This window comes from Mustelus asterias, chromosome 1 (assembly GCF_964213995.1).
Source record: "Mustelus asterias chromosome 1, sMusAst1.hap1.1, whole genome shotgun sequence".
NCBI lineage: Eukaryota > Metazoa > Chordata > Chondrichthyes > Carcharhiniformes > Triakidae > Mustelus > Mustelus asterias.
The window spans coordinates 19,666,763-19,683,232 of record NC_135801.1 but is presented as its reverse complement, the minus strand read 5'-3'; the positions used below and the strand labels follow the sequence as shown (position 1 = coordinate 19,683,232).

The 16,470-nt window shown below is 45.4% G+C and overlaps 1 protein-coding gene across 7 annotated transcripts in view; it reads left to right on the top strand.

Moving 5' to 3' along the window:
* Positions 1-16,470, top strand: part of LOC144491975 (janus kinase and microtubule-interacting protein 1-like) — a 329,706-nt gene that overhangs the window by 250,991 nt on the left and 62,245 nt on the right. For 4 of the 7 annotated variants that reach the window (XM_078210197.1, XM_078210200.1, XM_078210201.1 and 1 more), the window contains exons 5-9: positions 1,025-1,234; positions 9,654-9,773; positions 10,332-10,478; positions 13,452-13,592; positions 16,209-16,268. In XM_078210197.1, the coding sequence (XP_078066323.1) occupies positions 1,025-1,234; positions 9,654-9,773; positions 10,332-10,478; positions 13,452-13,592; positions 16,209-16,268 (678 nt within the window). Of the gene's footprint in view, positions 1-1,024; positions 1,235-4,692; positions 4,741-9,653; positions 9,774-10,331; positions 10,479-13,451; positions 13,593-16,208; positions 16,269-16,470 lie in introns of all 7 variants that reach the window. The other 3 variants (XM_078210202.1, XM_078210204.1, XM_078210198.1) reach the window with 2 other exon arrangements.

Below are 16,470 nucleotides of genomic sequence, written 5' to 3'. Positions count from 1 at the left end.
TTATAATGTAATGACATAGCAGAGAGAAACGGATGTGGAAAAATAAATTGCCGAGAAAGAATTTCTGCAGAAAATCCATGGAAAAGCCTAGAAGAGGTTTATAAAATAATGAGGGGCATAGACAGGGTAGATAGTCAACATATTTTCCCAAAGGTAGGGGAGTCTAAAATTAGAGGGCATAGGTGTAAGGTGAGAGGGGAGAGATACAAAAGGATCCAGAGGGGCAATTTTTTCACACAGAGGGTGGTGAGTGTCTGGAACAAGCTGCCAGAGGTAGTAGACATGATGTGGAGATGCCGGCGTTGGACTGGGGTGAACACAGTAAGAAGTCTCACAACACCAGGTTAAAGTCCAACAGGTTTATTTGGTAGCAAATACCATAAGCTTTCGGAGCACTGCTCCTTCGTCAGATAGAGTGGAAATGTGCTCTCAAACAGTGCACAGACACAGAAATCAAGTTACAGAATACTAATTAGAATGCGAATCCCTACAACCAGCCAGGTCTTAAAGGTACAGACAATGTGGAGTCTGCTTCATTGTCTGTACCTTTAAGACCTGGCTGGCTGTAGGGATTCGCATTCTAATTAGTATTCTGTAACTTGGTTTCTGTGTCTGTGCACTGTTTGAGAGCACATTTCCACTCCATCTGATGAAGGAGCAGTGCTCCAAAAGCTTATGGTATTTGCTACCAAATAAACCTGTTGTACTTTAACCTGGTGTTGTGAGACTTCTTACAGAGGTAGTAGAGCCAGGTACAATTTTGTCTTTTAAAAAGCATTTCGACAGTTACATGGGTAAGATGGGTATAGAGGGATATGGGCCAAATGCGGACGATTGAGAGTAGCTTAGTGGCAAAAACTGGGCGGCATGGACAAGTTCGGCCAAAGGGCCTGTTTCCAAGCTATAAACCTCTTAAGTTCTCTTATTTAAAAACTTGCCGTGTGTGGTGAGATTCCAGTGTGTCTGAGAAAGTCAGTGATGATGCCTTGAAGGTTTTACAGTGGTTTATTTTGTGTTTCTCCAGATGGATGAGATCAAGAGCAAAGACAGGGTCATTCTGACCCTGGAGAAGGACCTCGGTGTTCAAACAGGCCACACACAGAAGCTAATTCTTCAGAAGGAAGCCCTGGATGAGCAACTGGTGCAGGTGAAAGAAGCTGAGCGTTACCACGGCAGCCCCAAGCGGGAGTTTCCAAGCGGCGGTGGGGATGCCTCAGAGCTGATGGGGAACCAAGTAAGGGATACTATATATTTCAGTGGAATACAGCCTTTCAGTTGCTGGGTATCACTCTTGTTACTACACTGTGTAATCCAGGAATAGTACTCATAGAATCCTACAGTGCAGAAGGAGGCCATTTGGCCCATCGAGTCTGCACCGACCACAATCCCACCCAGGCCCTATCTCCACAACCCCATGCTTTTACCCTGGCTAGTCCCCCCGACACTAAGGGGCAATTTAGCATGGCCAATCCATCTAACCCACAAATCTTTGGAGTGTGGTAGGAAACCGGAGCACCCGGAGGAAACCCACGCAGACACGGGGAGAATGTGCAAACTCCACACAGTGACCCAAGCCGCGAATCGAACCCGGGTCCCTGGTGCTGTGAGACAGCAGTGCTGTGCCACTGTGCTGCCCCATTTTATAATTCCGTTTAGAGGATTGATAATACCCTGGCAACTTGCTTCTTTCAGCCTCTTTGCTAATTAATAAATTGTGCTGTTCAGATTTTCGTTAATCTCCTGACTAATCTTGGAGCTTTCCTCATTTTTTCTCCATCCCTGCATTGTTGGGTGGAGAGGAATCGCAGGATGCAAATTTTACTTTTAATCTTTGCTTCCAAAGTTTGTCATTCCAAAGTTTTTGTTTTCCTTCTCCCACCCACCCACAATCCTCTCTAACCGCCGGGTTACCAGGGCTTCCAAAAGGTGCTTAATAAAGTATCATGTAATAGTCTTGCTGGCAAAGTTAAAGCCTGTGAAATTAAAGGGACATTAGCCACGTGGCTATGAAGTTGGCCGAGAATCGTGATGTTTCCTTGGCTGGGGGAAGCTCTATAATGGGGTTCCCCAAGGGGTCAGTATTAGGAACATGGCTTTTCTACATCCACATTAACAATCTCGATTTGGGTCCGGAGGACATAATTTCAAAACTTGTGGATGGCATAAAGGTTGGAAGTATTATGTGAGGAGGCACGGTGGCACAATAGGCAGCACTGCCGCCTCACAGCACCAGAGATCCGAGGTGAAATTCCGGCCTTGGTTGACTGTGTGGAGTTTGCACATTCTCCCCATGTCTGTGTGGGTTTCCTCCGGGTGCTCTGGTTTCCTCTCACAGTCCAAAGATGTGCAGGTTAGATAGATTGGCCATGCTAAATTGCCCCTTAGTGTGTCCAGAGATGTGCAGGTTAGGTGGATTGGCCACTTAAATTGCCCCTTAGGTCTACCAAGGTCCCAACATAAGGTAAATGTGTGGGGTTACGGGAATAAGGTGGAGGGGAGGGCCTAAAGGGCCTCTTTTGGAGAGTCGGTGCAGACTCAATGGGCTGAATGACCTCCTTATGCACTGTAGGGGTTCTATGATTAGTGATAGACCTCAAGAGAACATAGATAGGCTAGTAGGATGAGTGGACGTGTGGCAGATGAAATTTAATGCGGAGAAGTACGCAATGATACATTTTGGTAGGAAGCACATGGAGGGTCATTATAAAATGAAGGGCCACTCCAAATGAGGTGCAGAAACAGAGAGACCAGAATATGTGCACAAATTGTTGAAGGTGGCAGGACAGTTTCAGACAGTTAACAGGTTGGTGAGATCCTGGACTTCATCAGTAGAGGCATGGAATATTAAGGTAATGAGGTTACGGTGAACCTTTAGGAAACTCTGGCTCAGCCTCAACTAGATTATTGTGTCCAACTCTGGGCGCCATACTTCAAGCAGAATGTGAAGGTGTTAGAGAGGCTGCAGAAAGCGTTTTATGGGAATTGCTGATGAGGGCGGATGCTTTGGAGAAGCTGAGGAAGTTCTCCTGAGAAGAGAGAAGGCTGAGAGGAGATTTGGAGGTTGCTCAAAATCATAGGAGGTCTCGACAAAGTAAATGGGGAGAAAATGTTCTTATTGGCAGAAGGGTTGAGAACTAGAAGACATCCATCAGTTTCAGGTGAATGACAGAAGACTCAAAGGCAACATGGAGAAAATCTTTTTGAACGCAGTGAGTGGCTACAATCCGGAATGCACTGCTTGAAAACTGGAGGCAGATTCAGCCATGGCTTTCAAAAGAGTGTTTGATAATTATCTGAGGGGAGAAAGTTTACAGGGCTACTGGGAGAAAGTGGGCCAATGGGACGAGAGTTGTTCTTACGGAGAGCCAATACAGACCCAATGAATGGCATCCTTCTGTGCGCTAACCATTCTATGATTCTTTTAATAGATTTTTGATTTGATTTGATTTATTATTGTCACATGTATTAGTATACATTGAAAAGTATTGTTTCTTGCGTGCTATACAGACAAAGCATACTGTTCATAGAGATGGAAACGAGAGAGTGCAGAATGTAGTGTTACAGTCATAGCTAGGGTGTAGAGAAAGATCAACTTAATGCAAGGTAAGTTCATTCAAAAGTCTGACAGTAGCAGGGAAGAAGCTGTACTTGAGTCGGTTGGTACACGACCTCAGACTTTTGTATCTTTTTCCCGAAGGAAGAAGGTGGAAGAGAGAATGTCTGGGATGCGTGGAGTCCTTAATTATGCTGGCTGCTTTTCTGAGGCAGCAGGAAGTGTAGATAGAGTCAATGGATTGGTGGCTGATTTGGGTGATGGATTGGGCTACATTCATGACCTTTTGTAGTTTCTTGCAGTCTTGGACAGAGCAGGAGCCATACCAAACTGTGATACGACCAGAAAGAGTGCTTCCTATGGTGCATCTGGAAAAGTTGGTGAAAGTCATAGTGGACATGCCAAATTTCCTTAGTCTTCTGAGAAAGTAGAGGTGTTGGTGTGCTTTCTTAACTATAGTGTCGGCATGGGGTGGGGGGGTGGGGGACCAGGATAGGTTGTTGGTGATTTGTACACCTAAAAACTTGAAGCTGTTGACCATTTCTACTTTGTCCCCGTTGATGTAGACTGGGGCATGTTCTCCTCTATGCTCCCTGAAGTCGATGACAATCTCCTTCATTTTGTTGACATTGAGGGAGAGATTATTGTTGCCGCACCAGTTCACCAGATTCTCTATCTCATTCCTGTATTCTATCTTGTCATTGTTTGAGATTCGACCCACTACGGTATGGCTATCGAGATTAATAACCCCGAGGTAGTGAGGGAGCCAAGAAACTTGAGCTCGTCAAAGCCAATATTGTGACAATCTATGCAGCATCCTAGATGGTCTGCCATCTATTGAGGTTCTTGCATTTAAGTTTTGAAGAGCCAAAATAGGCAGTGGAGGGAGGGGGAAGCCACTTTAGGCACTAGTTAGCTTCTATTTGTTTCTTTTACATAGTTTAAAAGTGAATGTAGCAGTAATGAATAGTGATGAATAATAACTTTTAATTATTGATTTATATGCTTTATATATAAATATATCCAAAGTGCCACATGTGGTGCCAACAAAGTTCTCAAAAAGATGATGTATTTGTAGGAATTTTTAAAACAGATAACAAGGTTTTGCAAACTTTTCAAATGTGTTGTATTATTTACAGATTAAGCCATTAAAGGAGCATTACTTAAAGGGGAACTTTAGTGTCAGGGTAAGTACAAAGAATGATGTGTACTTGCCTTAACATTAGTCCTTTAGTAACTAGAGAAAGCCCCTGAATGATAGACATTTATTCCTACATTGATCAAGGAATGTAGGGTTAAGGACAAGATGTGTGCTTACCCAAACATGGATCAATTACCCCAGGGATAAATACAATAGTGTGAACACTAATGTTTGCAATGTCTTCACATTTGCTTTGCAGGACCCTGTGTATAACTATTTTAGTGGTATGGATATATTGCGACGTATTAAAAATATTGTGTTTGTGTTTACAGTTTCCCCTTGCTGATTTCAGTTGTCGTGTTGTGAGTGCGTCAAATATAGGCCAAGTTATCTCCACACAGAGAGAGTTTTTATCCCTCACGTCTCCTATACGTCACTAGTATACACCTAGTCTCATAACCAACCTAACAACTGCTTGGTTTCAACCTTTTGTGGAAAGAGTAGTCCAATTCTCAGCAGGTTCAGCCCCTGCTTGGTCACCTCCACAGATGGGGCATTAGTGCCAGCTCCCCTATGTGCCTTTGGGAGAGAACAAACCATGCACCCCAAGATAGAAGGGTGTCCAATCCACAGACTCAGCGGAAGCCTATACGCACTCAACACAGCAAGACCTGAAGAAACTGCTTGGCTTAGGGATTTTATATTCACTCAAAAAAGTAATACTAGTATATATCATAGAATCCTACAGTGCAGAAGGAGGCCATTCGGCCCATCGACTCTACACCAACAACAATCCCACCCAGCCCTATCCCCATACCCCCATGCATTTACCTTCGTCAATCCCTCTGACACTAAGGGGCAATTTAGCATGGCCAATCCATTTGGACTGTGGGAGGAAACCGGAGCACCTGGAGGAAACCCACGCAGACACGGGGAGAATGTGCAAACTCCACACAGACAGTGGCCCAAGCCGGGAATCGAACCCGGTTCCCTGGTGCTGTGAGGCAGCAGTGCTAACCACTGTGGCACCGTGCCATCCCAAGTGGAGAATACAGAAGGTGTCCACCATCCTTTCAGTGGAAACTCAGGCAGGGAGATAACTACAAAAACCAATGAAGAAAATTATGTATTTCATACCTTGAAAATTAAAGATTGACTGGAATTTTCTGGACATTCCCACCATCATCCCATCTTCCGGTCCCGCCAATGGCACACCCCGCACTGTGGGTTTCCCGGTGGCGAGGGGTGCATTCGATGGGAAACCCCTTTGACAATGGCATGACTAGAAGATCCAGTTGCTGGCCAATGGAGGCCATCTCCACATGGTGCCTTGCGAGGGAATAAATAAGACATAATGCAGCTTTTAATTTTTTAACAAAAATGAGAAAGGTCAACAAAATGTGTAATATTTTCATCTGATAAAACAATCCAACTTTCAAAGGATATTTAGCGTGAGTATAGAGGTTCCCATGCCTTGCATACTCATCGTTCGCTGACCTCCATTGGTTCCCCATCCTCCATTGTGTTGGCTGTACCTATTTTCTTTGAAATCCCTCCCTTGTCTTAGTTGTTCTGATCTCTGCTGTCTTTTCCAACCCTGTGTCCCAGAGTGCACACTCTGCCTTGCGGACTCTGAGCCCCCACCACGGCAACATTGATGGAGCTTGCAGCCGCGATACCTCTCCATCCTGGCAATGTCTCTGCCAAGCTACAAGCAAGCTTCGCCTCATTATCTGTCACTCCACTGAACCTATTCCTCATCCTGCTGCGTTATTCCAACTTTTCTGTGAAGTACCTCCCATTGGAATGATTAAGCACGATTGGTTGTGATTTTCTATTGCTTAATTGGAAACCCAATTTATAGTCCCACAGTTTAAAACTTTAATCTTTCGAAGCAAGTATGACTGGGAATGATATCCTTGGGGTCGAGGGGAGGTAGAGGGTGGAGGGGTGGTGGTACTTGCTTGAGTGGTTGGGGAGGTTTTAAACTAACATAGCAGGGGGATGGGAACCTATGTAAAGATTCAGAGTGGGCGGGAATCAAGAACAAGGGAACAAAACAGCAAGGAGAATAAGAAAAGTGATAGATAGAGAAAACCAGGGCTAGAATCAGATAAGGATACAGTAAAAAATGATAGGAATGGACAGGAAATGTTAAAAGGGCTCACCTTAAGGTTTGGTGCCTGAATGTTCTTGGGGCACGCGAGTTGGACAGTGGAACGCTTTCCATCTTTCTTCTTAGGCAGTTCGTTGGAGTTGAGAATTACTTGTTTCCACATTAAAACAGAGTGCTGAGGTGATTGAGGAGTCCAATGTGCGACCTACAGTCCCTGTCACAGATGGGGCAGAAGGTGGTTGGAGGGGTGGGTGGATGGGGTGCCCAGGTTGCCACGCACTCCTTTCGCTGTCAGTGCGAGGCTTCAGTTTGCTCTTGGGGATGAAACTCGACATGTTCATCTCCTTCCCGGATGCTTTTCCTCTACTTTAAGTAGCCTTGGGCCAGGAATAATTCCCAGGTGGCGCAGGGATGTTGCATTCTTTCGAGGAGTCTCTGCGGGTGTCCTTGAAGCGTTCCCTCTGTCCTTTTATGACTTAGGCCAGAAACCCCAAGGTGTTTTATGAAGTTAGCCTAGTTTTGCACTTTGAATTTGGCATGGGTGAGCATAAGATGTTTCACTCCAGGCATGATTCAAACAAAGTTTATTTCAGAATGCAGTTAAAATCTAATAAAAAGATTCATCATAACTTCTACCAATTACAAGTTTTAAACATGATACAGTATAGACGTTAACAGCTAGCTATCTATGATGTTCCAAGTCAAACAACACCTTATAAACATACATCCCTTCCTAGACTTGGCACAAAAAGAAAGTATGCTCACGTGACTCTGGATTTTGCAGCTTTTTAACACCTACTGTGAATTAGTCCTTTGAATGTTGGATTAAATCTTAGGCTTCCCAATCCTGGAAATTTTAGCATATCTCTGGAGAGAGAGAGACACTGCCCTCCTCCACCAGCTTCTAGCTAACAACTGAACTGCAACTAAACCCTGGACTTTTCTGTGGGGTCCCCCAGGCAGCACCTGACCTGTCAATCATCCCCAGTCAGCACTCCCAAAGGATCATTGAAAACTCCAGGCCACTGCATTAGCCCAGATTAAAATAAAGATGTTGCCCACTATATTGCTCCAGTGACAATTAACGATCACCGCTTACAGACATTTTGGTGCACCAAACAAAACGCTAGGAGCTGCTTGGACAAACCCGCAAAGAAACACGACAAAAAATACATTTCTTAAAGGCACTGTATCGCCACAGCCCTCCTCGCCAGTGTGTGAGCATTGGGGATTCCCAGGTAAGTTAAATAACGATTGGATTCAATGAAGTCCAGTGATCGTCACAGATTTTCTTAGCTCAGCCTCAGAAAGACATGATTGAAATTTGGGTTATAGAATCATAGAATCCTACAGTGCAGAAGGAGGCCATTCAGCCCATCGAGTCGGCACCGACCACAATCCCGCCCAGGCCCCATCCCCACAACCCCATGCATTTACCCTAGCCAATCCCCCTGACACTAAGGGGCAATTTAGCATGGCCAATCCACCTAACCCGCACATCTTTGGACTGTGGGAGGAAACCCACGCAGACACCAAGAGAGCATGCAAACTCCACACAGACAGTGACCCAAGGCTGGAATTGAACCTGGGTCCCTGGCGCTGTGAGGCAGCAATGCTAACCACTGTGCCATCGTGCCGTCTACCGGTTGTGGGCTTCATCTGTATAATTGACGTGGGCAGTGCTATCTGGCTTCCAGAGCCAGCTTGCCCATATTGACAGTACTTACTAACTGTCCCATCAGCACTGACTCTGTGGGTGAATATTGGGAGGAAAAATGAAAGGGTGAATGTTGTGGGTTGGCAGCAACTCTCAAGACTGTGAGGATCCAGGAGGAGTACCCTAGTACCAAACGAAAGAATTTGACACAAGAATGTGTTGATGGCAGCCACTTGATAAACCTCATGTCCAGTAGCTTTCCTAGAGGAGAGGATATTGCTCCACAAGATTGGTCCAGTTTTATCGCCAAAGAAAATTGGTACAATGAGGACCAACTTCTCCCCCTCCTCCACGCCTCCTAGTCCACTGGTCAAGGAAGCTTTCATCATCACTTTGAAATCCAGGTGTCTAAGCTGAAAGGCATGAGTGGTCTAAGACATTACATGCTCCCTGACTTGTTAAAATAGGTAAACTACAGCCATTTTGCTGTCACCATGATAACATTGATATGGAGGAAAGAAACTCTGGTGGGAGCGTGCACAGAGATGGTACAAGAAGTTTCAGTTGTGTGGTCATAACCAATTGCAGCAAAATAACTTATACAAGAGGTATGACTGAGATTAAAGCCTAAGTGGTGATATTTGCATGATGAGTTCTCAGCAAAAGTAATTCATGCAAAATTCGAGTGGCTTGTCTATTATTTGGGTTGTGAGCGTCAGTGGGACTTAACAATGAGGTCATTCCATTTCCTAGAATCATAGAATCCCTACATTGCTGAAGGAGGCCATTCGGCCCATCGAGCCTGCACCGACAACAATCCCACCCAGGCCCTATCGCTTTAACCATACGTAGTTACCCTGCTAATCCCCCTGACACTAAGGGACAATTTAGCATGGCTGATCAACCTAACCTGAACACCTTTAGATTGTGGGAGGAAACTGGAATACCCGGAGGAAACCCACGCAGACACGGGGAGATTGTGCAGACTCCACATAGACAGTGACCCGAGGCCGAAATCGAACCCAGGTCCCTGGCGCTGTGAGGCAGCAATGCTAACCACTGCGCTACCATGCTGCCCAAAATCTTTGACTATCTTCCTTGACATTTACGTATGGCAGAAGTTGTTTCTGTTATCAGGCAAAAAAAGTCCACATCATTGACTTTCTCACTCTGAATTCTCTGTTAGGAAGCACAGCTGGATGAAAGGGATGTGCGGAGGTTCCAATTGAAGATTGCCGAACTAAACGCTGTGATTCGAAAGTTGGAAGATCGAAACACTCTGCTGGCAGATGAGAGGAATGAACTGGTAAATACAATAAACTGTGCTGCAACGACTTCAGTGAACGAATAAGCTCTGCAAGTAATTGCAACTCTGCCAAGTCTATCAAACAATCTTCCTCCACCAGGGGATAAATAAAAATAAAGGGCGGAATTTTCCTGTCGCGCGCACCACAGGAATCGCAGCAGGCGGGACATGGACCATGCAAAGGTCCGTTGACCTCCGGCGAGATTTCCCAGTCTTGGGCCGGAAAATCCCACCCAATATTTTCCACTTCCGAGCAGAAAGTGACAAGTTTGGAATAAATCCTCTGAAGAATTTATCTGCTGTGTAGCGAATTTCTGCAAAGCTAATGATTGCACATCAAATGTAAGCTGAGATAAGTGCTGCAATTTTCTGATTTTGCACACCCTGCTACCACTGCTGGCCAGAACAGGGAATTTGGCGCTCAGCCAATTCTTCATTCACTGCAGCGGGACTGGAGAATCCCTGCCGCGGGCGAGGTCGGAAAATTCCAGCAAGTGCCATTAAATTTATTGCATTTTGTTGAAACTTACCGTGTGCGACTCTCAATTGCTTTTACAGTTAAAACGTGTCCGCGAGACAGAGAGTCAGCTGAAACCACTCGTCGAAAAGAACAAGCGCTTGACTAAGAAGAATGACGATGTCATGCAGTCCATACAGAGGATGGAAGATAAGTTAAAAAAGCTGACCAGAGAACATGCAGAAATGGTAAAAGATACACTTGAAATTTTATATATCTTATAATTCCAGGTTGTAATTTAAACCACCCAGAGAGTACAATTGGGTTTGGCCCATAATCTTCTGTCAAAGTAACTGTGAGACAATTGACACATAGAATCATAGAATCCTTACAGTGCAGAAGGAGGCCATTCGGTCCATTGAGTCTGCACCGACCACAATCCCACCCAGGCCCTATCCCTGTAACCCCACGTATTTACCCTGCTAATACCCCTGACACTAAGGGGCAATTTAGCATGGCTAATCCACCTAACCTGCACATGTTTGGACTGTGGGAGGAAACCGGAGCACCCGGGGAAACCCACGCAGACACAGGAAAACGTGCAAACTCCACACAAACAGTGACCCAAGCCCAGAATTGAACCTGGGTCCCTGGCGCTGAAATTAGCAGTGCTAACAACTGTGCCACCGTGCCTTCTCCTTGCTGTGGTTTAGAAACATAGAAACTAGAAGCAGGAGGAGGCCCTTCAAGCCCGCTCTGCCATTCACTTTGATCATGGCTGATTATTGAATTCAATATCCTGATTCCTCCCCACCCCTCCTTCTTCCCATATCCCTTGATCCCTTAAGCCTCAAGAGCTAAATCTCATTTCTCCTTGAAATCAGACAATGTTTTGGCCTCAACTACATTCGGTGGTAGTGAATTCCACACATTCACCTGGGTGAAGAAATTTCTCCTCACCTCAGTTCTAAAAGCTTTACCCCTTATCCCCAAACAATGACCCCCTCATTTTGGACTCCCCCACCACTAGAGACATTCTTTCTGAATCTACCCTGTTTATTGCCTAAATGCTGCTGCAACATCAGGCAGGCGGTAGATGAGTGATTAAATGCAAAAATCCAAAAGTTGCTGTTTGAGTTGCACTGTCAGTTTGTGAAAACTGGCATCTTCCTGTCTGTCTCATTACCAACATGCATTAAGCATCGTGAAGCTGGGTTATTTTACAAGGTAGATATTAATTAAAGTCAACACAAAATAAGAAATCCTATCTGCTTCAGCCTGACCCAAAAGGAAAGAACAGTTCAGATCAGTGCTTTGTTTTACCATTAATGATTTGCCTACTATTATCTTATTTTCCCATCTTACTGTTTTTTTCCCACTTGGAATACCAGAATGAAACTGCAGCTAACTTCTGCTTACTCCCGCAATATCCGCCTGGCAGTACTTGGGGAGCTGTGTCGATAACTAGCTCCTCCAAATTTGATGGGACTCTCATCTGTTGGCATGCTAATGTCAAAGTCATTGAGTTCAAGATTGCAGAGTGACAGATTGATTCCTGGAATGAGCGGGTTGTCTTATGAGGATAGGCTGGAAAGGCTGGGCTTGTTTCCATTGGAGTTTAGAAGAATGAGGGGGTGGCTTGATTGAGGAACATAAGGTCCTGAACAGTATTGACGAGGTAGACATTGAGAGGATGTTTCCTCTTGTGGGTGAGTCCAGAACTGGGGGGGCACTGTTTTAAAATTAGAGTAAGAAGTCTCATCACTGATGAAGGAGCAGTGCTTCGAAAGCTTGTGCTACCAAATAAACCTGTTGGACTTTAACCTGGTGTTGTGAGACTTCTTACTGTGCCCACCCCAGTCCAATGCCGGCATCTCCACATCATTAAAATTAGAGGTTACCCTTTTGGGACAAAGATGAGGAGAATTTATTTCTCTCAAAGGATTGTGTGACTTTGGAACTCTGTCTCAGAAGGCAGTGGAGGCACAGTGGCACAGCGGTTAGCACTGCTGCATCTCAGCGCCAGGGATGGGGGTTCAATTCCGGCCTCGGGTCTGCATGGGTTTCCTCCGGGTGCTCCGGTTTCATCCCACAGTCCAAAGATGCGCTGGCTAGGTTGATTGACCATGCTAAATTGACCCTAGTGTCAGGGGATTAGCAAGGTAAATACGTGGGGTTACGGGAATAGGGTCTGGGTGGGATTGTGGTCGGTACAGACTCAATGGGCCGAATGCTCTCCTGCTGGACTGTCGGGATTCTATGAGTGGTTTAGTCGGGGAAGGCTTTGCACAAGACCTCCGACGCAGAGGAACGAACAGTGCAAGTTCTGAGTTGGATAAACTCTGGTGCTTTACTGAGTGAAGGCAGGAGAAATGGAATAATGCTTCCCATTCATCAGTTTATGGATGATGTTTACCTTAATAAGACTGCAGGTCAAACCAGAAGAAAGGAAACTGCATTTGGAATCTGGTGGCTCTTGCACATTCTGAATCTGAGAACAACGTGTAAATTCATCGCAGAAATACATTCTACTAAATTTCACTTCATTGCCAAACATATGGGGAAGCAATGGCCTAGTGGTATTATCACTAGACTATTAACCCAGGAGCTCAGCTGATGTTCTGGTGACCTGGGTTCGAATCCTGCCATGGCAGGTGGTGGAATTTGAACTCAATAAAAAAAATCTGGAATTAAGAATATTACAATGACCATGAAACCATTATCGATTATTGGAAAAACCCATCTGGTTCACCAATGTCCTTTAGGGAAGGAAATCTGCCTTCCTTACCTGGTCTGGCCTACATGTGACTCCAGAGCCACAGCAATGCCCTCCAAGGGCAACTAGGGATGGGCAATAAATGCCTGTCTCACCAATGAATAAAAAAACATCCTACCCACCAGTTTTCAAGTAGTTCATTTAACTATCAACAAGTGAAATGTGTAAGATAAATACAAAATACTCGGGGCAGGAATTTCCAGCCGTATTTGCTCCAAGATCGGAAATTCCCGCCCAAGGTCAATGGACCTTTGCATTGTCCACCAAATTTTCTGTCCCGCCTGCTACAATTCCTGCGGCAGGATGGACGGGAAAGTTCTCTCCCCTTGTCAAGCCATAAATGATTTGCGTAGGATTAAGAATATGAGAAAAATGAGACAGTTTAGTTCTTTGGACGGTTTAACGTACAGGTGTGTTAAATACATGTTCTTTTTGTGCTTGTCAGAAGGAAAAGTTAGCTTCGCAAGGACAGCTAAGACGGTATACTCCTCTGAGTGATCTGAACCAAACGCAAGATGAGCAAGAAATAGAGTTCTTGAGACTTCAGGTGGTCGAGCAACAACACATTATTGACGATTTAACAATGGTGAGACATTTGGTTATTGCACCCGTCCATACGTTTCCTAACTTCAGTGGCTGATGGTTGCTATTAATGAAGCAATTACTAGCTGCACCAGTATTATTAAGCAACAGATCACTAAATTTCTCAATGGAAGTTCTCCGTCTTCATTAAAAAGATGGATGGCAAACTTTTGTTGCCTAGCGAAGCTGTGAGTGTGATTTATTGACTTAAGGTTGCAGTACGTTGTAAGTGGTTTTGGATGTAAGCATCAGTGCAAAAGTCCTAGTGTAAATTAGCAGATGGTCAAATGCATTAGGTTGTGAGGTAAGAACCCAGTTCCATCTCAGCAGTTTGATGTGTGTATCAAGCGTAATATAACTTCAGTCTGAAAGGAAAATTCAAAGGCTGCAAAATGAAAATGATGCCCTTTCCACACAAAAATAGATTCCATGGCCCGAATTTTTCTGCATGGCATGGTCTTGCTTCTCTCCATTTGAAGAATTCCCGCATCAACTCCGAGTACCCTGCAGCCATCTCACGCTCAAATCAGCATAAAATGGCTACAGGCAAGAGGTCTGCTCCTCACTCAGGAGGAAGGCCCCGCTTTAGCCAGCTGTCAGCCTATCAGATTGGCCTTGCACCTCTCCAGCCCAGGGGAAGCACGGTGGCACAGTGGTTAGCACTGCTGCCTCAAAACTCCAGGGACCCAGGTCCGATTCCAGCCTTGGATCACTGTCGGTGTGGAGTTTGCACATTCTCCCCATGCCTGCTGGGTTTCCTCCGGGTGCTCTGGTTTCCTCCCACAATCCAAAGATGTGCAGGCTAAGTGGATTGGACATGGTAAATTGCCCCTTAGTGCCCAGGATTGTGTGGGTTAGATAGATGGTAAATATGTGGAGTCACAGGGATATGGCGGCGGAGAGGGCTTTGGTAAGATACTGTCAGCGGGTCGGTGCAGCTCAATGGGCTGAATGGCTTCTTCTGCTCTATAGGGATTTTATGATCCCTGCAGGAACAGCGCTGCAGTGGACAGAAGTTTAAGTTCAGGAGCTCATAAGAGCCCAGATCTGAGCACCTGAGTCCCAGGTAAGTTGAAGGGGTCCCAAGGCAGGGAGGCATGGGAAGGAGTGCATGCTGATAGAATCCCTACAGTGCAGAAGGAGGCCATTCAGCCCATCGGGCTTGCGCAGACTCTCCAACAGAGCATCTTACCCAGGCCCTATCTCCGTAACCTTACATATTTACCCTGTCAATCCACCTAACCTACACATCTTGGGACAATAAGGGTCAACTTAGCATGGCCAATCCACCTAAACCCACGCAGACACGGGGAGAAAGTGCGAACCCCACACTGACAGTGAGCCAAAGGGTCCCTGGCGCTGTGAGGCAGCATATTAACCACTGTGCCACCGTGCCACTATGATGGGAGCCATTGGGCTCTCAGGGGAGAGGCTGGTGGGGGAGGGATGTGCGGAGGCCACCAGACCTTAAGGGGAGGAGAGGGGGAGCCTCCCGATTTCAAAAGGGGATGTGCCCCCACCATCCTGCCCCTTTCCTGCCCAGGATGTAACCATGTTCTTTTCTGGGCTACATCCACAGATGTTCATTCCTTCTTGCCAACCTAAAAATTGAGGATGGGCAGGAAATGGCCCTTAAGCGGCCAATAATTGGCTAATCAGGGCTTCAGCTGGGGTAAGAGTGAGCTTCCCAACTGGGGCCTTGCCTGCCCCAGTGTAAAATCAGTGTGCGATCGTGGTGGGCAAGAACCAGGGTTGGAGGGGTGGCGGGGGGGGGGGGGGGGGAAGCGATGGGTGGGAGATTTCCATCCCTTCAATTTCTCACTCCTCTCCCCCCACCACCAACTGCCTGAAATCCTGCCAGTGGAGGGAGCATAGAATTCTGGCCCATATCTTTAGTCAGTGAAGCTGGTTTTGACGTGTCGAAGAATTGGTTTCTATTTTGCTCCAAGCTGAAATACACGGAAATAAGTGATGTTCATGTATTGCAGGAAAGATTAAGATCAATCTTTAATGTAGTAATTAGGAAATGAATTACAAGTGATTTTAAATTCTCTTGAAAACCTGCTAATACAGCTGTCACCTTGTTCACATGGGGGTGCTGGGATGTTTTGGCATCTCTTTAGTTGACAATCAACACACCCTTGAAGCATTCTGGGGAGGGGATTTGGAAAGGGACAAATGATGGGATAATTTAACTGGACTCCAAGCAAAGTCAGAGTTGAAATAATATTAGAAAATGGTGGTGATGTTCAGCAGGTTGGGTCGTATCTGTGGGGACAGAAACAGCTCAATAACCTTTAGTCAGAAGCCTAAAATGAGATGTTTCTGGTCCCTGTATGGATTGAACCTCCAGCGAGTAATAGAGTAGGATATCAGTGCGATTACTATGCATTTAAGAGCAAAATTACTTTCTCAGCCTGTCCTTAGATGTTATTGAGCAATAAAAGTGCCACACAAACCAGCGTCTATTTTTATTAATGTCTCATGGCTGGAATGGACTGGAATTGATCCAACTGATGGATTGCTATTGATCCTTGAAGTTTGTTATAGCATTTCCAGTTGATTGAGTCCATCATCTGAAAGTTGGATTTTTATATGTCACTATTTTGTGCTCCCTCAGGAGCGGGAGAGATTGTTACGCCCTAAGAAACAGAAGCGAAGAAGCACAAAACCTCACAAGGTAAGGTGACAAATATGCAGCAATCCTAGAGTTACAACTTCTGGGGACTCTGAAGTGCCTGTTCATTATTCCTCAAGCAAAGAGTGAAAGCAATGGCCAATTGCCTTGACATGACCTATTTGCTTCGATTTAAAACCCTGTCTGATTTTGATTTGATTTGATTTATTATTAGCATACATTGAAAAGTATTGTTTCTTGCGTG